Source organism: Hyalella azteca, unplaced genomic scaffold (genome assembly GCF_000764305.2).
Source record: "Hyalella azteca isolate HAZT.00-mixed unplaced genomic scaffold, Hazt_2.0.2 contig13715, whole genome shotgun sequence".
Classification (NCBI taxonomy): Eukaryota; Metazoa; Arthropoda; class Malacostraca; order Amphipoda; family Hyalellidae; genus Hyalella; species Hyalella azteca.
This window is the reverse complement of record NW_025943627.1, coordinates 203,285-222,828: the sequence shown is the minus strand read 5'-3', so window position 1 is coordinate 222,828 and position 19,544 is coordinate 203,285. Positions and strand designations below refer to the sequence as shown.

The 19,544-nt window shown below is 38.3% G+C and overlaps 1 protein-coding gene across 3 annotated transcripts in view; it reads left to right on the top strand.

The window, feature by feature from the left end:
- LOC108677398 (RING finger protein nhl-1) overlaps positions 1-19,544 on the top strand; it is a 29,631-nt gene that overhangs the window by 1,582 nt on the left and 8,505 nt on the right. For 2 of the 3 annotated variants that reach the window (XM_018165609.2, XM_018165611.2), the window contains exons 1-3: positions 17,880-18,023; positions 18,528-18,689; positions 19,089-19,349. In XM_018165609.2, the coding sequence (XP_018021098.1) occupies positions 17,889-18,023; positions 18,528-18,689; positions 19,089-19,349 (558 nt within the window). In that variant the 5' untranslated portion in view covers positions 17,880-17,888. Of the gene's footprint in view, positions 1-3,779; positions 3,873-7,820; positions 7,985-8,655; positions 8,792-9,713; positions 9,857-17,879; positions 18,024-18,527; positions 18,690-19,088; positions 19,350-19,544 lie in introns of those variants that run through there. The other variant, XM_018165612.2, reaches the window with a different exon arrangement.

Here is a 19,544-nt window from a genome sequence, read left to right as displayed (position 1 = left end):
AGCAAAAACCAAGAGTTTATTCGTTAAATGGAATCAGCAAGCTAGTTTATTTCAATTGGTATTTTTATTCTAGGATTTGTTCCACATTCGTTTATATGTTTTCATCTTGGCATACAAATTCATCAAACAACTGGCCGTTTATTTGAAGCAAACAACGGAAATCAAGTTGGACGAGTATTATGAATTAAAACAGCGAAAAAATAGAATTCAAGCATGATTGAAGACCATAAAGATATTTTTCGACATTTTATTGTTCACGGATAATGTTTTCGAGCATTGATTTACGCTTCGTTGTTAATCGCAAATAATTAATCATTAGACATCATTATTGTACAACCTCTCAAAGGCCTTTCATTCATTTGAAACATTTATTAATATTCCGCATGAATATTTACATGTTATTAAATTTGCACAGTTTATATGTATTGGCTGATACATTTGTGAAAGTTTTCTTCAACAGCTCTATGAACGAAAGGAAAATGACGGTGCAGTCGAGAATGTTGGTCATGGTGCGCAGTTAGCGAACGTAATCCTTGCCTGTCATGACACTCGAAATGATACTATAGTTATAAATATTCGAATAAAACATATAAATGATTCGCTAATCCAACATCTACATTGTACCAAACCCAATAAAAACTATATTCACACAGTTGAATCGGTGAAAAAACTGTATGAACGATCGATCGACGAAAATCGTGACAGAAATAAATAAAACACGTAGAAACAAATTTTCCCCACGAAACTGAACACAAGGAAAAGGAACTAAAGGATTCATCACCGACCAAGACCCGTTGGTTCAGGCAGAGAGGTTATAACTTTGACCTTAAGCAATGCCATGCCAACGCAAAAACGTTCGCAATTAGTTAACGGATCCCGCGTCACACAATCCTATCATGCAAGAGTCGGTTTACATAGACAGTGTAAACCGACTGCACCGAATAGGTGCAGTTCCGCACCTATTCTCAAGGCGAAAAAATGCCTCTATATGCTGACGATATCGAGACTTAGTGAAATTAGTTAGGGGCTTCATAGTATGCTGAAATGTACGATCAACTAAGGCAAGAATTTCAGGAATGCGTTTAGGGGCAAGCAGATAGAGCCAAGTGATAATAGTAAAGAGTTAATTAGTAGCTAAGTGATATGAGGGCAGAGTTTGACAAAGTTAATTAACAAGAATAAAGAGTTTATAAAAAGAGTCTATTATAGCCAAGTTATAATAGTATAGAGTTTATTAGTGTTAATTAAATTCTGAGGACGCAGATAGAGAAGGTCTACCGGAAAGACCTGTGATCGCGTTGACTTAGGGACACTCCCCTCAATACTTGAGAGTGTTTGTGGATGTGAGAGCATAACTGGCAAGATACCAAGAGCTACCAAGTCCTAGGTATCACTCAGAAAAATGAATGGGTGACTTTGTGGAAAAAGTGACAAACGTTTTTACCCACAGCACGAGCAGAGAGCGCAAGCACTGATACACATTTTTGCCCATAGCAAAAGATGAACAGGTGACCCACTCAAAGGCATAAATTAAGTGCATCGATATTAGGACAAAGTCTCACTCATTTCTCTGGGTGATACTGAAGAGAAATATGTGACAGGCATGGCAGTTCGTCATTGGTAGAAACTGTGAAAGAAAGGAACGGATGGCGGAATTCCCTTAAAATACATGTATAGAATGTCAAATAGAATGCTCGCTTCTATATTTAAATGTTTGAGTAGACAGCGATATTTCAATCGTCACGGAATAATATTTAATTAAATAAATTCTTCTTAGTCAGTTAATCTATTCGTTGTTCATTAAAGTTACTTCTTGAAAGTCAGCTTTTCCCTTGACAGATCAATTTAAAACCGTGCTCATGTCGAAGTTGATCGTCAGCTAGTATTGGTGTGAGGCCCAAAAATGTTTTATAATTACAATAATACCTCTTAAAATAGGTGATAGCCCTTAATGTACTATATGTTTCAACGATTCTTTTTTACTGAAAATAATCTCATTATTATGAAAATAATCACATGTTCTCAAGATTACTCCTTATTAGACAGGTTCAAATCTGATACTGAAACACACGCAAATACCAAACGGCTACGTTATCGTACCTGCTTACTGAGGCATATAGGGGCTCTATGGAGGATGTGTTGTTCTGAACCACTACCATCGTCCTCCCTTGGAGGTTTTTACTGCACGCCAAAACAAGGCGCCTTGTCAATGCAAGCTCTGATCACTAAAATTAATAATTATTCTGGCTATCCATTTTATATTTTTATGCAAGTGTAAGAGGTTAATTGAAAGATTCTGTTTTAATTATGAATATTTGAATTTGACGAGCAGGATCTAAGAAAGTGGATATGTTAAGCGCAAACATCCGTGGCAAAGTAATATTTTCCAAATCTGCCTCCAATTGATCTCGTACGTAATTTATTTTGTTAACAGTGAGATGGATTACAGGTTTTTAACAATGTAGCCTTCGTATCTTATCGTCCAAACCTCAAGTAACTAGAAGTCATGTATTGAATATTACCCCATATTCAATGCTTCAATTACCGTGAAGCACAAATTTTTTCTAACTAACTTCAGGTTTTATTAATTTCGGATTTGCACACCTTTGTAAACGGAGATATTTTTGTATTGATTGACTTAACTGTTTCACAGTGTGCATTGATAAAAATCTTATTTTCTCTAAAGCCAGACAAATAAGCAATTTAACTTTTACACAGATTTAAAAAATGATTCGAGAGCAAATTTGCTGTCAACGAATATATATATGCTAAGAGGTAAACTAAATTTTCTGAAAACCTTTCAAGGTTCTCAAATTCACTCCATAAAATAAAATTTTGATGCAAAAACGCTCTCATTGGTCGTAACATATATTCTAAATTCATCTATAATTGCCAAATTTGATTACAAAAATGAAGTTAAATCAAAGATTAAATCAAACGCAAAACCTCGGAGTTATCCTCAGTCTTTGTACTAACAGACAATTCAATTCTCATTTCCACGACACCAAACAATAACCGATGACGCTAAACAGAACGGACAATTGCAGTGACTGATTTGTTTTGGTTATGAAGCCATCCATCGTCTGTGGTAGCATTTGTCTCTTTCATCACAATTTATGCCAAATGCCCAAATTTGTCACCAATTTTTATGCGGTAAATTTGGTAAAATTTAGAATATACTTCAATCGTCACTTTACTTGCATCTATCACTGTACCTGCTGTAGCATCTATCACTGTTGTACCTGCATATCTATCACTGTACCTGTATATGTCACTGCACTTGCATCTGTCACTGTACTTGCATGTGTCACTGTACTTGCATATGTCACTGTACTTGCATATGTCACTGTACTTGCAGCGAAATTCTACAGTAATTTGACTTTTCGTTTACTCGTCTTGCAATTTTAATTGAAGGATCATTTTAATTGTACCTGCATTGAACTTGCAGCTCTCATTTGCTTGTGTCATCGTATTGTCGCGACTCACAGACATGGGCTATGAAAGAGCTTGGAGCCTTAATTCTGCTGTTATTTTTCGTAACCCTTGCATTCAGCCGCATAACTGAATTTTGAATTTCATATGAATATTTCATAGTATTGGTATCACTCATCGTAATGGGACTTTCCATGTAGCTTGAGCTTTCAGTGTACGCGCCTGCTTATTGTGCTTGTATATAAATTCTGGCATTTGCCTCGCTCATAATACTATATAAGATGTTTCAGTGCAATTGTCTTTATTTTGAGCTTCTTATGGACATTTTTATTTCATTGGCCGCACAGGAAGAGGATGAGAGAGTGACTCCCTCACCCGGGCCATGAGGCACGCTCAGGCCTGGGGATTATGCTGTTTATAATAACCTAGTTTTTGTACAGGTGAGTTCTTCTTATTATTTTATTTCTGCGAGTTCTTTTTTTAGTGCATTTTACTAATGCTTCTAAGGTCTTCCTAATTGAGCTTTAAGTCGTTTCGTGTGGGAATATTTACTGCATGTGCAATTGTGCATACATTTGTAGTGTAAGTCAAGTTACAAGTTTTTGCATCGTATTTTCTAGAATGCACCCAGGGAACTCATCTTCTGGGCGAATTCAATGCACGAACCACAGAAAATTATCTTACTATACGATAATAGGTGTCACTTAACCAGTCGTGCCTGCAACCCAATTGAATATTTATTTAATAACAAGAAAACCAATCTCGCTCTTCTTCAAACAAAGATTTAAAGAACAGTGAGTATCTGTGACCTTGTAATCTGCCTTTCATTTATAAACTGAGTATCGAGTATTTGTGACTCTGCCTTTACATTTCTAGTGAAAAGTATTACTTTAAAGTGATCGGACCAGGCAAACATTATTCCTTAGGTAATAACTCGACATTATCCCGTCAAGTAATTTATGACTAGAGTTATGGGCCGCGAAAATACTCTCGTGGGCCGCTTTAGTTCATGAGTCAGACCGTTGTCCCATCAGAGCGCCTGACGTCGCACGTTAGTGTGTTCAGGGCTCAAAAAAGTCTCGGTCATCTAAACACACGACATTTATTTTCTTGGTTATCACATTTGCTTCTTTATCATGTCTTCTAAATTCATCACGCCTCAAGTCATCGATAATAATAGAGTAGCTTTTTAGCTAAGAGTTTTTCAACGGTGACTCACCATATGCCCTGTACGGACACCACCATGTTAGCTTGGGGAAAAATTTTTGTTAATGATAAAAATTTTCATTAAATATGAACCAGCATGAGCTAATGCACACGGTATAGATAGACAGAAAAATGTTAATATGGTTTGAAAAAGTGTTATTTTTGCAACAATCTGAATTTATTGAGGAATGTATATGCCAGTTATACGAGTGAAGCGTATCTATGGGAGCGTATCTAAAAAAATTGAAATCATACGCCAATACTAACTAATATAAAGGCTTCAGAAGATTACAAAAAGAAAACATGATTTAAATTCGTAAGTAATGCTTTACCTCACCGCGTCTTGAAATTCTCGAAAAGTTCGGTCGGTCGACAGAAGTCGTACTTTCGAGTACAGACTCCTGGCAGAAGAATCAGTCATAGGTCGACGCTACGCATGCTAGACCAACTTCAAAACTCGCATGCTACACCAACCTCAAAACTTAAATATTCAACAAAATGATACAGATGAATTTCCAATATATCTACGAGTAATCCAATTATCTACATAACAAGAAACAGAGATTGACATTTCAATCCGTAGTATAAGTTTGTTTTCGGGTGCACGCCTTTAGCTTACAGAAATGATGATGTGGCTGCTAACGTGATAATGCTAGGATATTTTGTGCATGTAGTGACCAAATATGTTTGCATGCACTGATGAGTCAAGCTATTTTTTTTGCATGCCTGATTGCTTGCATTTGTGGTTAAAGTTCAATCAAGTTGGCTTTGCACCTCTTAGCTTCATTGCGGCGTCGCTGCCGCCCCGATGCAGGCAGCAGAGCTGGCAAGACAAGCGCAGCGAGAGGCGCGCTAATTTTAACCTAACTGACGACCACGCAGCCTCTGGCTCACTTCTCAGGGCTACTCGAGTTTCCTGACACACTTACATCAAATCCGGTCTTTGATTAACTAGTTGTGGCACAGTTTTGTTTTGTGCAGTGCTCAAAATTTTGTGTTGTAAAACAACTTCATATTTTTAGGATGATATGAGTTCATTGACCCGTGTCCAATGAAACCTCTAAGTCTCATGAGTAAACTTAAGAATACATATACATTTGACCATAGAGTTTTGGTTAGGTTCGTTTGATACAATTGACAGAATAATTATGAAGTATTTCAAGAATTCTTCAATGAAATCTGTTGCAACAAGTGTGTCTACAAGCAAATATATTCTTGAACTGTATGACTAATATTGACTATTTTTTACGAATGATAAAAGGTAAATTGTAGTCTAGATGAAAACGAATATAGTATAGGTCTTTCAATATACAACCAATACCAATCAATACCAATACAACCAAATTCAATACCAATACAACAATATTGGCAGTCTTTCAATATACAACACGACACTTGACATCACAAATTAAAAATCCGAGAGACAATCAAACATAAAATACCGTGCTTCCTAAAGTCGCTGCAAAAAGTTCATGTACCCGGGTGGAGAGCACCCAGTGGACTACAACGGGTCGAATTTAGCTTCTATTCGAGTTCTTTGAAAGAAATTAAAGAGAGGCATGGAAGGCCCACCGTCTAAATTTGTGATGGAAGGTATAATATAAGGGCTAATAAGGGGTGAAAGTTACAATGTAAAGGCTATTAAGTGACGGAAGTTTCAATGCAAAGGCTATTAAGTGACGGAAGTTACAATGCAAAGGCTATTAAGAGACGGAAGTTACAATGTAAAGGTTATTAAGTGACGGAAGTTACAATGCAAAGGCTATTTAGTGACGGAAGTTACAATACAAAGGCTATTAAGTGACGGAAGTTACAATGCAAAGGCTATTAAATGACGGAAGTTACAATGCAAAGGCTATTAAGTGACGGAAGTTACAATGCAAAAGGCTTCTCACACTTGTTGTCATCGTGTACATCATGAACCGCAGCGTGTCACTATAATACTTCATATTAGCTGTAATAAGTATCATTAGTTGCATGGTAATGAGTTATTAGCCGCATATTATCTCGATGAATATGTTAATAATGAGCATGTTAGGTATGTTTGCTGTAGGGCCGCTTGGGTCAAATGAGTGTGAGTGTGGCAAGAGGTGCATATCAATGCCCGGCCATTTTGCTTTAGGATGAAAAAATTAGTCATAAGTGAACAATAACCAGCTAAAAGTGTTGATGACTCTAAAAGTGTACTCGTATACTGCCTGATAGGCTCTCTGCATATGTGCAATGGGAATCAAAACTTGGGAAATACTGTTGCAGGCTGACCTGCTTCGCATGAAGCGTCGAATAAGTTAACCAATACTTATTGTAATATCAGGCTTCAAGGTGTCAAACCATTACAGATAGGCTAACAGGTCATCAGGTTAATATCCTCCATTAAAATTTATTTCCATATTCTTCAGTCAATAAGGTTTGAGGTAACATGGAAATCTAACTTTATGAAATCCACAATCAAGCATTACGAGTGTGAAATTTTTAAATTTGTGAAAGAATGATAATAACGAGCTATTAAGAAACAAAGATATGAAGAAACTACGTTGGAAAAATCGAATAAAAACGCAAACGTTGTCTTACGAGAAGACGTAAGAACGAAGAACGTTCATTGTAAGAACGAAAATCTGTGGCGTAGCGAGGGCAGGGAATGCGTGACGTCACTGGCCCCGTGCCACACGCTGTAGAGAATTGGGCTGTCGCCCCAAAGCTCGAAATAACTTTTTCTGTTCTGCATCCTCCATGTTGCATCTCTTGCTCATCTAGATTATGAGTTGCCATGCAGTCAAAGTTATAAAAAGGCTTCATTGCATTTATCTTGATATGCAATTAGCTGCATAAATGACTCATTGGCAGGCCATCAAATATGAATAAGTGGCGACAGAGTAGAAATTGGGTAAACACTTGGAAATTTAAACTATGAATTTAGTAGGAGCACCAGTCGCTGTGACTCCTACTCACTTCATTTAATGGCTGCAATGCACTTCAAATTATGAAACAGATTGAGATGCATTTACCTGACGAAATGTCACGAACATATCACAGCTTTGTTTGACTCGATACTTCCGTGGAATTGATCACTATCACATCAATGAACAGTTTTCTAACTGCCTTTTCATAATTGCAATACTTCCGTGGAAATGATAATTATCACATTATTGAAGAGTTTTCTAACTATCTTTCCATAATTGCAGAGACAATTTGAGAGGAAGGAAGGAAGATGTCGCAGCAACTCGAGCAATTGCTCACATGCTGCATTTGTTTGGACCGCTTCCGCAACCCGAAGCTGCTGCCATGCCAGCACTCGGTGTGCATGGAGCCATGCATGGAGGGTCTCGTCGACTACGTGCGACGACAGGTACTGCATTTAGGAACGCTATTTGCGTTTTATGATCATCATAAAGAATTTAAAAGCTAACAAAACCCCAAGGAAATTCAGAATTTACCGAAAAGGTAAAACTTAGAATATGCCAAGTTAATTCATCATAGACTACACGAAGAATTTACTTGTCGTTTCATTTGCTTTTGAATCGTTGATGAACTTGAGATTTCAGCAGACTAATGATATTAGTATTTATAGTGATATAAATATCGTACCACCTAACATATTAATATTGTTTCCTTGCGCCAAAGCGAATTACAAATTTGTTTCATTGAAGGGCGTATTCCGGTGACAATGTTTGTCATTTCGAATAATAATTTCATTGCAAGGCTGTAGAGCCTGCAAACTTTATTTAGAACATCTTTCAATGAAGTGTACGACCAAATCCCTTGTATTCAGTCAGAAAGAGCTGTCCAGAAAAAGATTAACCAAGTTGTGTACAATAACTTTAATGTACATCACAGCCTTGAATCCCATCGCATAATGTAAAACTTGAGCCAAAATACTAACGTTCTGTGAATGAATTAAAAGGAATTCTGTTGAATCCTTCATTCTGTATGTAAATTGCAACTATGCACGCAAACTTAGAGTACAAAATTGTATATAAAATTTTAGAGGAGATACCTTCGCATCCCGACGTGTCGCAGGTGAAGTGTCCAGAGTGCCGAGCAGAGCACCGCATCCCGTACAATGGCGTGCAAGGGTTCCCCAGCAACGTGACGCTCCAGCGGTTCCTGGAGGCGCAGCTCGAGATTACGGGCGAGTCGCCGGACCCTCACACTGGTAAGAGATCGAAGAATAAACGAACTTGTATATGAAACATACAGAGGGGAAAGAGATATTAAGAGAATTATTTGGATGATACGATATCATATCATCACCAGTTATTGAGTCCCTCACACCGGTGAGACCAATGAATCAACGCGGATTTGTACAAGGAAAACAATCGGAGAAACCAGATTGGAAATAATTAGCCAGGATGGCATTCCAAATTTCAGATTTTTATCTTATTTATGAGGGGAGTTATCTGTCGAATTCATAGTTAAGAATCTTCATAGACGACTACCGCGGCTGAGCGCGTTGATGCAGTCTTAATTAATTTTTGGATGATACTAATATCATAACGATCAAGTATAGCGCACGTAGGAAAAGAAAAGTAAAAAATAATAAAAGAATTAATTTTCCCATTCGCAATATTTTCTGATCAATTATACAGTGCTTCGAATTGCGCATAGGAATTGTAAGCCAAAATTTCTTCCCAATTTATGGAGACAGATCTGATTTCCCGACTATAGAAATAAATACTTCTTGCGTGCAAATTACTACCTTTATGGCTTTGAATTACGCATATTTTGAAGCGTAAAGACCTTGAATTACGCATATTCAGATGCATTAAGGACTTTGAATTACGCGTATTTCGATTGGCTAAGACTTTGAATTACGCATAGTTCGATGCGTTTAAACTTTGAATTACGAATTTTCCGATGCATTAAGAAATTGAATGACGCATATTTTGATGCACTAAGACTTTGAGTTATATACGCATATTTTTATCTGTTAAGACGTAGAATTACGCATGTTTCAATGCGTTAAGACTTGGAATTTCATTAATTAATTTTAGATGCTTTACGGCTTTAAATAACGCACATTACCACGCGTTACGGCTTTGAACTACGCACATTACGACAGTTTGCACCACTCGCAGGTCAGCTGATGGAGAGATGCGCCGTGTGTAACGAGAAGAACTACCTGGCGGTGTGTGCGCACTGCGAGAAGAAGGTGTGCGACGCTTGCAAGGCAGCGCACTCCGACCTCCTCAAGCGCGAGATCGGTAGAATCAATAACCAGGTAAGTGATAAACTTAATTAATGGTATTAATTGAGACATTTATTCATCTAGTTCAGTGTAATAATGACATTAATAAAATTATGTATCAATAGGCACAACGAATTTGGTTGATAAACATGAATTACATCGTAGTACTTATCATTTTTACTGTAAAATTATTATTAGTAGCGGTACTTAGTTAAATTATAATTGTTTATGATCAATTATTTTGAGTTACTTGAAAGCATTTCATAATTAAACAATCAATGAGAACGGCTTACACAAGGAATGCGCTGAATAATATTTTAATTCCAACCTGAAGTCAATGCACCCAATTTCTGGCTCGAAATGACTTCATTGAAACAATAGTTAGTACTATTTATTATTAAATCCGTGTTAGGGTCTGAGGCGNAATATTACCCCACATTGAATGCTTCAATTATCACGAAGTTAAATTATTCTAACGTACTTCACGTTTTATCAATTTCGGTTTTGCACAGCATTATAAACGGAGATCTTTCTATTTATTGCTTGATTTAACTATTTCACAGTGTGCATTGATAAAAATCTCATTTCTTCTAAAGCCAGACAAATAGGCAATTAACTTTCATAAAGATGTAAAAAATGATTAGAGACGAAATCTTCTGTGAGCAAATATCTAAATGACAAATGTGAACTAAAGTTTTGAAAACTTTTCAACGTTCTCAAATCAATCCACTCATGCATAAAATATAATTATGATGCGAAAACGCTTTCACTGGTCGCAACATATATTTTAAATTCATCTGAAAGTGCCAAATTTTATTTAATAAATGAAGTTAAAATCAAAGATTAAATAAACGCAAAACCTGGGAGTTATTCTCCGTTTTTATTCTAACAGACAATTCAATTCTCATTTCCACGACACCAAACAATAACTGATGTCTCTAAATTAAACGGACATTTGCTGTGACTGATCTGTTTTGGTCTTGAAGCCAACCATCGACCGTGCAGGTAGCATTTGTCTCTTTCATTACACTCTTTGTCAAATGCCCAAATTCGTGACCAATTTTTGCACGGTAAATTTGTTAAAACGTAGAATATACTTTCATCGTCACTCTACCAGCATCTGTCATAGCGATGCATCTGTCACTGCACTTGAATCCGTGACTGTAGGTACTTGTATCTGTCACTTAATTTACTTTAATCTATCACTGTACTTGCATATGTCACTGTACTTGCATCTGTCACTTAATTTACTTGCATCTCTCACTGTACTTGCATCCGTGACTGTCTTGCATCTGTCACTGTACTTACATCCGTGACTGTCTTGCATCTGTCTCTTAATTTACTTGCATCTGTCACTGTACTTGCATCTGTCACTGTACTTGCATCTGTGACTGTCTTGCATCTGTCACTGTACTTGCATCCGTGACTATACTTGCATCTGTCACTTAATTTAGTTGCATCTGTCACTGTACTTACATCTGTGACTGTCTTGCATCTGTTACTGTACTTACATCCGTGACTGTCTTGCATCTGTTACTGTACTTACATCCGTGACTGTCTTGCATCTGTCACCTAATTTGCTTGCATCTGTCACTATACTTGCATCAGTCACTTCACTTGCATCTGTCACTATACTTGCATCAGTCACTTCACTTGCATCTGTCACTGTACCTGAATCTTTAACTAAATCCGTCAGTCGTTGAGCTGACTGTCAGTTTATCGCACTTCTATTCAGTTTACTTTAATCGGTAATTGCGGCGAAATTCTACAGTAATCCAGCTTTACTTATAGTTGTCTTGGTATTTTAATTAAAGGATCATCTTCATTGTACCTGCATCGAACTTGCAGCTCTCTTGTGCTTGTGTCATCGTATTGTCGCGATTTACAGTACATGGGCTATCAAAGAAGCTGTAGCTTTAATTTTGCTGTTATTTTTCGCAACCCTTATATACCGCCGCATAACTGAATTTTGAATTTTATATGTAAATTTCATAGTATTGGCATCACTCATCGTAATGGGATTTTACATGCAGCTTGATCTTTCCATGCAGTTTGATTTTTCCATGTACACACCTGCTTTTTGTGCTTGTATAAAAATCTTGGTAGTGGCCTCGCTCATAATACTAAGATGTTTCAGTGCAATTGTCTTTATTTTGAGCTTCTTATGGACATTTTTATTTCATTGGCCGCACAGGAAGAGGATGAGAGAGTGACTCCCTCACCCGGGCCATGAGGCACGCTCAGGCCTGGGGATTATGCTGTTTATAATAACCTAGTTTTTGTACAGGTGAGTTCTTCTTATTATTTTATTTCTGCGAGTTCTTTTTNTATTCAACAAAATGATACAGATGAATTTCCAATATATCTACGAGTAATCCAATTATCTACATAACAAAAAGCAGAGATTGACATTTCAATCCGTAGTATAAGTTTGTTTTCGTGTGCATGCCTCTAGCTTACAGAAATGATGATGTGGCTGCTTACATGATAATGCTACAATATTTTGTGCATGTAGCGACCAAATATGTTTGCATGCATTGATGGGTCAAGCGAATTTTTTTTGCATGTCTGATTGCTTGCATTTGTGGTTAAAGTTCAATCAAGTTGGCTTTGCACCTCTTAGCTTCATTGCAGCGTCGCTGCCGCCCCGATGCAGGCAGCAGAGCTGGCAAGACAAGCGCAGCGAGAGGCGCGCTAATTTTAACCTAACTGACGACCACGCAGCCTCTGGCTCACTTCTCAGGGCTACTCGAGTTTCCTGACACACTTACATCAAATCCGGTCTTTGATTAACTAGTTGTGGCACACTTTTGTGAAGTGCTCAAAATTTTGTGTTGTAAAACAACTTCATATATCAAAGGATGATATGAATACATTGACACGATTCCAATGACACCTCAAAGTCTCATGGGTAAACTTAAGAATAAATTTCCATCCGACGCGTTTCGCGTATCCAAAGAGTTTTAGCTAGGCTAGTTTGATAAAATTGCCAAAATAATTATGACGTATTTCAAGGATTCTTCATTGACATCTTGAGTAAATATCTTGCAACACGTGTGTCAACAACGAAATATATTCTTGAACTGAATGAATAATATTGAAGATTTTCCACGAATGATTAAAAGGTAAATTGTAGCCTAGACGTAATAATAATGAGAACGAAAATTGTAGCAAGATGAGGTTGGCGAGAGTATAGCGTTTGGACAAAATATTTGATTATTTGGCCGGTGCACATGCCAGAATAACGTCTTTCAATTTACAACACGATACTTTACATCACAAATTAAAAACCGAGAGAAAACAAATAGTTCATGTACCCTGGTGGAGTACACCCAGTGGACTACAACGCGTCGAATTCAACTTCTATTCGATTTCTTTGAAGAACATTAAAGAGAGGCCTGGAAGACCCACCATCTAAATTTGTAATGAAGTTATAATGTAATTGCTAATAAGGGGTGAAAGTTGCAATGTGAAGGCTATTAAGGGACGGAAGTTGCAATGTAAAGGCTATTGAGTGACGGAAGTTATAATGCAAAGGCTATTAAGTGACGAAAGTTACAATGCAAATGCTATTAAGTGACGAAAGTTACAATGCAAAGGCTATTAAGTGACGAAAGTTACAATGCAAAGGCTATTAAGTGACGAAAGTTACAATGCAAAGGCTATTAAGAGAGCCTGACCTAACCGCGCGTTGGCACCTGCAGCCAGGCCGAGGCACCGCTCATCACCGATGTCTTGTCCTTGCTCCACATCATGCGGCCTGTGACTGAACGGCGCTGTTGTGGTGGGCGCTTTGTGTCAAAAGCCGTGAAGATGCCCGGCTGCGTTACGCTCGGGAAGGTATATGAATCGCACTGTGGATTTGGGCTATGCTGACCTCTAGCTATCCACCCGCTCGCGGTTCATGCTGTGAGGAATGCAGGAATGCATAATTTAAATAAATTCGCCATCGAAGAAAATTTAAAAAATCGAGCGATTTGAAGCAGTAAATTTCAAATAAGATAATTGGAAACTAAATTTACACACTCAAGTTTTAATTGCCACTTTTGCCAGCCAGTGGGCTAACGCACATCCAAGAAGAATTAAATTGGTGGGAAAAGAAGATGTCAGTTGTAGGTGGACGCTTCGGACGGAAGCAAAGAAGTTGAAGATTAATACATTGAAACAAGATTAAGGTTGAAGCTATTTCGTGAAAAATCTAAATATAGAGCTCTAGCTAGTTTGGCATACATTTAGAATCGAATAATTGACGTTAAATAAATCAAAAGGACAATTGAAATTTGAAGAACCGCCTATAATAAAAAAACATAGATTTGAGCAAACTTGACAAGACCAAAAAAACTCCAGCACTCAGAAGAAAAATTTTGTCTGAATGTTTCCAAATCGAAAGGTCAGATTATCGGAATGTTTTTGCTGGTCGGAAAATTGCCATAACATTTGAGGGATTTGGTGCTTCAGTTAAGTCGAGTTTCAGAGTTCTGTTCAGAAAACTGAAGCGGGAGGTGTGCTGTGCTGAGCTCCCGTGACGAAAGCCGGCTTCGGCCTGCTGCCACGTCATCGTTCTCAAATTGGAAGTCCCCATGGATGCTGTGCTCGCTCCGAGGCGTTGAGCCTGCGAAGGAGCTACTGGCTAAAGACAAATAGGTACCTACCAATGCTCCTTGCATCCCACTGCAAAATGCTGTACAGCTGAGATGATTCGAGAAAAAATTTTTTGTGCGTCGCCTAGTCCTGACTGGCTTCGCCAGGTGTACTGTGTAGAACCGTTACTTTACAAAGATCTCAAGATAGCCCCATCTGTGGTTGGTGCCCCCAGGTGAGTGGTTAGTGCCCCCAGGTGAGTGGTTAGTGACTCCAGGTGAGTGGTTAGTGCCCCCAGGTGAGTGGTTAGATCCCCCAGGTGAGTGGTTAGTGCCACCAGGTGAGTGGTTAGTCCCCCCAGGTGAGTGGTTAGTGCCCCAGGTGAGTGGCTAGTGTCCCCAGGTGAGTGGTTAGCGCCCCCAGGTGAGAAGTTAATGCCCCCAGGAACCTCCCCCTGGAGTGGGACTATCTGCCCTGGAGTGGGATTCTCCACCCCGGTGTGAGCTCCACTTTGGCGGCCCCATTCTGTAGTCATTTAGCCGTCAAGAAACACTGGACAACTCTTCAGAACACCTAAACTCGTAGCTGAAAATATAATTCATTAAACTGTTATGACATGGGGCCGCATTGAACCAGTCTTCAGAGGCTCCCTTCTTTAAAAAAAAGTCGAGTTTCAGAGACGGGTGCTGACCACCAAGATCTCCACCATGGTGGAGACCGGCGACCGCGCCAAGGTGGAGACCGCGCTAGTGGGAAGACCACGCCAGGGAGAAGACAGTACCAGACTAGGCCTGCGTACTAGGTCCCAGCCACTCCTGGGGCACCTATCACACCTGGGGGAGCAAACTACGCCTAGAGGCACCTACCAAACTTGGGCGCAAGAACCACGCCTGGTGAGGCCAACTATGTCCCGGAGATGGCCAGAAAACTTAGTCTTGATGTCGAGTCTTCTTAGGATAAATGTGGGAAGATTCGTGATGACTCGGCAGCTGGCCGAGACTACTGTCCCAGGAGTTCGCCACAACACACACATCAACGGTTAGAACAACACTCCTTTACGGTAGTCTACTAACTACTCTAAAACTCTATTGCGAACTCCTCATTTTCCGGAAACCAGGCTCCGACCTAAACTATCCCATCAATAAATTTACCCTAGATTGAACTTAAAACAATTCTTATTTTGGTGCGACAATGTCAATAAATAAAGAAAAGTGAGTAACATAGGGACATTCTCACAGCTTTTTTGGAAGTTGTTAAATACGTTTGCTAGACAAGTTCCATATAATTACTTGTATAGGAAAGAAAATGTAGACCCAATAATGTTAGGCTAATTTGAAATGCATTGGCAGACGTTAATACAAATTGGTCTGATGAATACTGGAAACTTATACAAGAATTTTGAACTGTCTTCCGCAAATTGTATGCAAATTATGATTTCCTATTACACTTTAGTTAAGATACTTTAAAAGGTCTGTGCCAGTGTCCAGTAAAGCGATGGCGTTTGAAGAACTTGATGGCATCGCAACATGCATTCTGTACGACCCAAATGCTAGCCCCCGCCTCAAGCCATGGGCGCTTATGCACGCTAGATTCAGTGAATGCTGAACATTCGTGCATTTCTCTCACTCGCTTCTGAGAAGAATATTTGACTTTCCATGACCCGCAGTCAATAACTGTGAAGCGATGTTGGGACGCGCCATCTGGTCACAGTTCTTGGCTGGGCGTTGAAATGCAAATCCAATATAGGTTCTTCATTTCCATAGCCAAACTAGCATTTACTTTGAACAGTTCGGTATTAGATCTCGCTTGAAACAATTGGAAATCGCCTGTACTCTTTCATTGCCGCAGTAGCACAGCACTTGTATACGTTTTTATTATTTTATTAAAAAAATAACTAGCATGTACAGCAAATCGCAGCATATCAAAACAGTTCTGGTGGAAATCGGCAAGGTGCCGCGTGAGGAAGAATCCTAGACAGGCCAACTTGGCCTGATGAAAGCCAACACCAACATACTGTATGTAATTAAAATTATAATTATGCTGCACAATATGTAGTTGAATAAGAGCCACAAATTAAATACAGGTATCTCGACTTCGGCGGTTTGTGTAAGCTGTAAAGCATCTCACGATCAGGTTTTAGGAAATAAAAGACGCTTTTCTGGTCTCAGTATAGAACCCTGTATGAATAACAGATTGTTACAAGTTACATAAATACAAATACAAAGAAAACTATTATTAACGGTATAAATTAAATTAGCTATTAAACAAAGTAATTAGTACAAGATGACCGTTTCTACCCTCAAGTACTTACTCTAAGAACAGGTTCTAGTGGAACGAAGCAAAATACTAAAAGCAGGAATAAAGTTAACTATTGTCGTATTCAATGTGGTAACGTTCATATATAAACAAATCTTATTTTGGTAATTATATCTAATCCTAAATTTCTAAATATTTTTATTATATATATATATACAAAATCTTAAACTGAACCGCTACATGTGCACCCAAAAATTACTGTAGGGTGAAATTTGAGTTGCAGTGATACTCAGTTTTGAAACTCAGTTCGGGAGGTACTCAATTTTTACACAGGATTAAGTATGGCACATTCGTACAAGCTTTTTTGTTCAATCCGAGGCTTCAACTTGTCATTTACGACATTTCTCGAATGCAGTCACGTCACTTTGGGAAAGCCTTGTCGTCATGGCTGTGCTGGGCGCTCAGCCAATTCTTGGTGAGAAACTCTACCCTCACACTGGTGAGAGAGCGAAGAATAAACGAACTTGTATATGAAACATACAGAGGGGAAAGAGATATTAAGAGAATTATTTGGACGATACGATATCGTATCATCATTAGTTTTGACCCCCCATACCTGTTAGGGACCAACTAATCAACGGATTTGCAAAAGAAAATCAAACGAGAAAAGAAAACTTTAGTTAATTATTCAGATAATACTAATATCATAACGATCCTGAGAATAGCGCACGTAGGTAAAGAAAAAACATAAATATGACCTAGTTTTCCCGTTTGCAATATTTTACTAGCAATTATATATAAAGTACTTCGAATTGCGCATAGGAATTGTAAGGCAAAATTTCTTCCCAATTGATGAAGACAGACGGATCTGCCTTCCCTATTATGTGAAATTAATCCAACTTCTTCCCGTGCACGTTACCCGTTATGGCTTTGAATTACGCAAATTTCGATGAGTTAAGACATAGAATTACGAATATTTCAATGGGTTAAGCCTTTGAATTACGCATATTTCGATGCGTTAAGCCTTTGAATTTCGTACATTTAGATGCTTCACGGCTTTAAATAACGCTCCTTACCACGCTTTATAAGGCTTTGAACTACGCACATTACGACAGTTTGCACCACTCGCAGGTCAGCTGATGGAGAGATGCGCCGTGTGTAACGAGAAGGGCTTTAGGGCTTTGAACTATGCTCATTACGACAGTTTTATCCACTCGCAGGTCAGCTGATGGAGAGATGCGCCGTGTGTAACGAGAAGAACTACCTGGCGGTGTGTGCGCACTGCGAGAAGAAGGTGTGCGACGCTTGCAAGGCAGCGCACTCCGACCTCCTCAAGCGCGAGATCGGTAGAATCAATAACCAGGTAAGTGATAAACTTAATTAATGGTATTAATTGAGACATTTATTCATCTAGTTCAGTGTAATAATGACATTAATAAAATTATGTATCAATAGGCACAACGAATTTGGTTGATAAACATGAATTACATCGTAGTACTTATCATTTTTACTGTAAAATTATTATTAGTAGCGGTACTTAGTTAAATTATAATTGTTTATGATCAATTATTTTGAGTTACTTGAAAGCATTTCATAATTAAACAATCAATGAGAACGGCTTACACAAGGAATGCGCTGAATAATATTTTAATTCCAACCTGAAGTCAATGCACCCAATTTCTGGCTCGAAATGACTTCATTGAAACAATAGTTAGTACTATTTATTATTATTAAATTATTATTATTATTAAATCCGTGTTAGGGTCCGAGGCGAAATGACTTAAGTTGAGACAATAGTTTTTAATATCTAATAATATTAATTATTTTATTAACAATATTTATTAATAATTCTGTGTTTGGGTGTCAGGTGAAACGAGCAGCACATCGGTTAACAGAGCAGCTGGAGAACGTGGAGCGCAACATCGCGTCTCTGAAGACCAACACGAACAGCATCACTGAGGAGATAGAGAATATTTCCAAGCGGCTACAGAAAGCCATTCGGGATCGCGGAGAGTACCTGAAATCGGAGGTAATAACCTAGCAACAGGCAAGTGCTAGGTTATTCCGCTTCCGATATTAGTAGTAATAACCTAGCACTTGTAATATCCGCTGCCGATTTTAGCGATGAAATAGCAAACCATTGCCGATAATAATTTTCAGCTAAACAACCAAACGCATAAAAAAATAAATAAAGATGAACCAACTAATTGAGTGGTCTAAGGCAAAAAATTTCAACACACCGGGGTGTTCAACATTTTTAAAATAAAAGTAAAAATAATACAATTGGAGTTAAGGAGCTCAAAAGTTTAAACTATATGAAATAAATAGCAAATTCGAGCGAATATCAATGGAAATTTCAATTTCAATGTAAGAGATGAATCATAGTTATGATTGCTATCAAGTACTGAGCGTCTTTCTCCCAATCCAGGTCCAAAATCAGTACAACGCAGAAATGAGGCATATGCAGAACCTTAAGGAGGGCTTGGATCTCGAGATTGCGAACGTGCAATCAAACATTGAGCTCGCTGAGAAACACATGGACGATGAGACTCCCTGGGACGACGGGGAACTTATGGACACTAAAGATATCTTTCTGAAGACCATGGAGTTCATAAGAAGCTTTGATTATGATACGGGCGGAGAATATGGAAGAAAGACGCGCTTCATACCACCTGATGACTTGAACAAAGTGAGATTTACGCAGTGTTTATTTCAAAGGATGCTCTTTACCTCAATACTTTCAATATACTAGCGGGCATCAACCGAGAACCCTATAATTTCGAATATACCGTACCTAACGAACTACAGATAATTTAAAACAGAGTCGTAACTCTCCGCATCTTTTTTTTTTTTTGGGAGAAATGATTCGATTCTACTGCTTGAA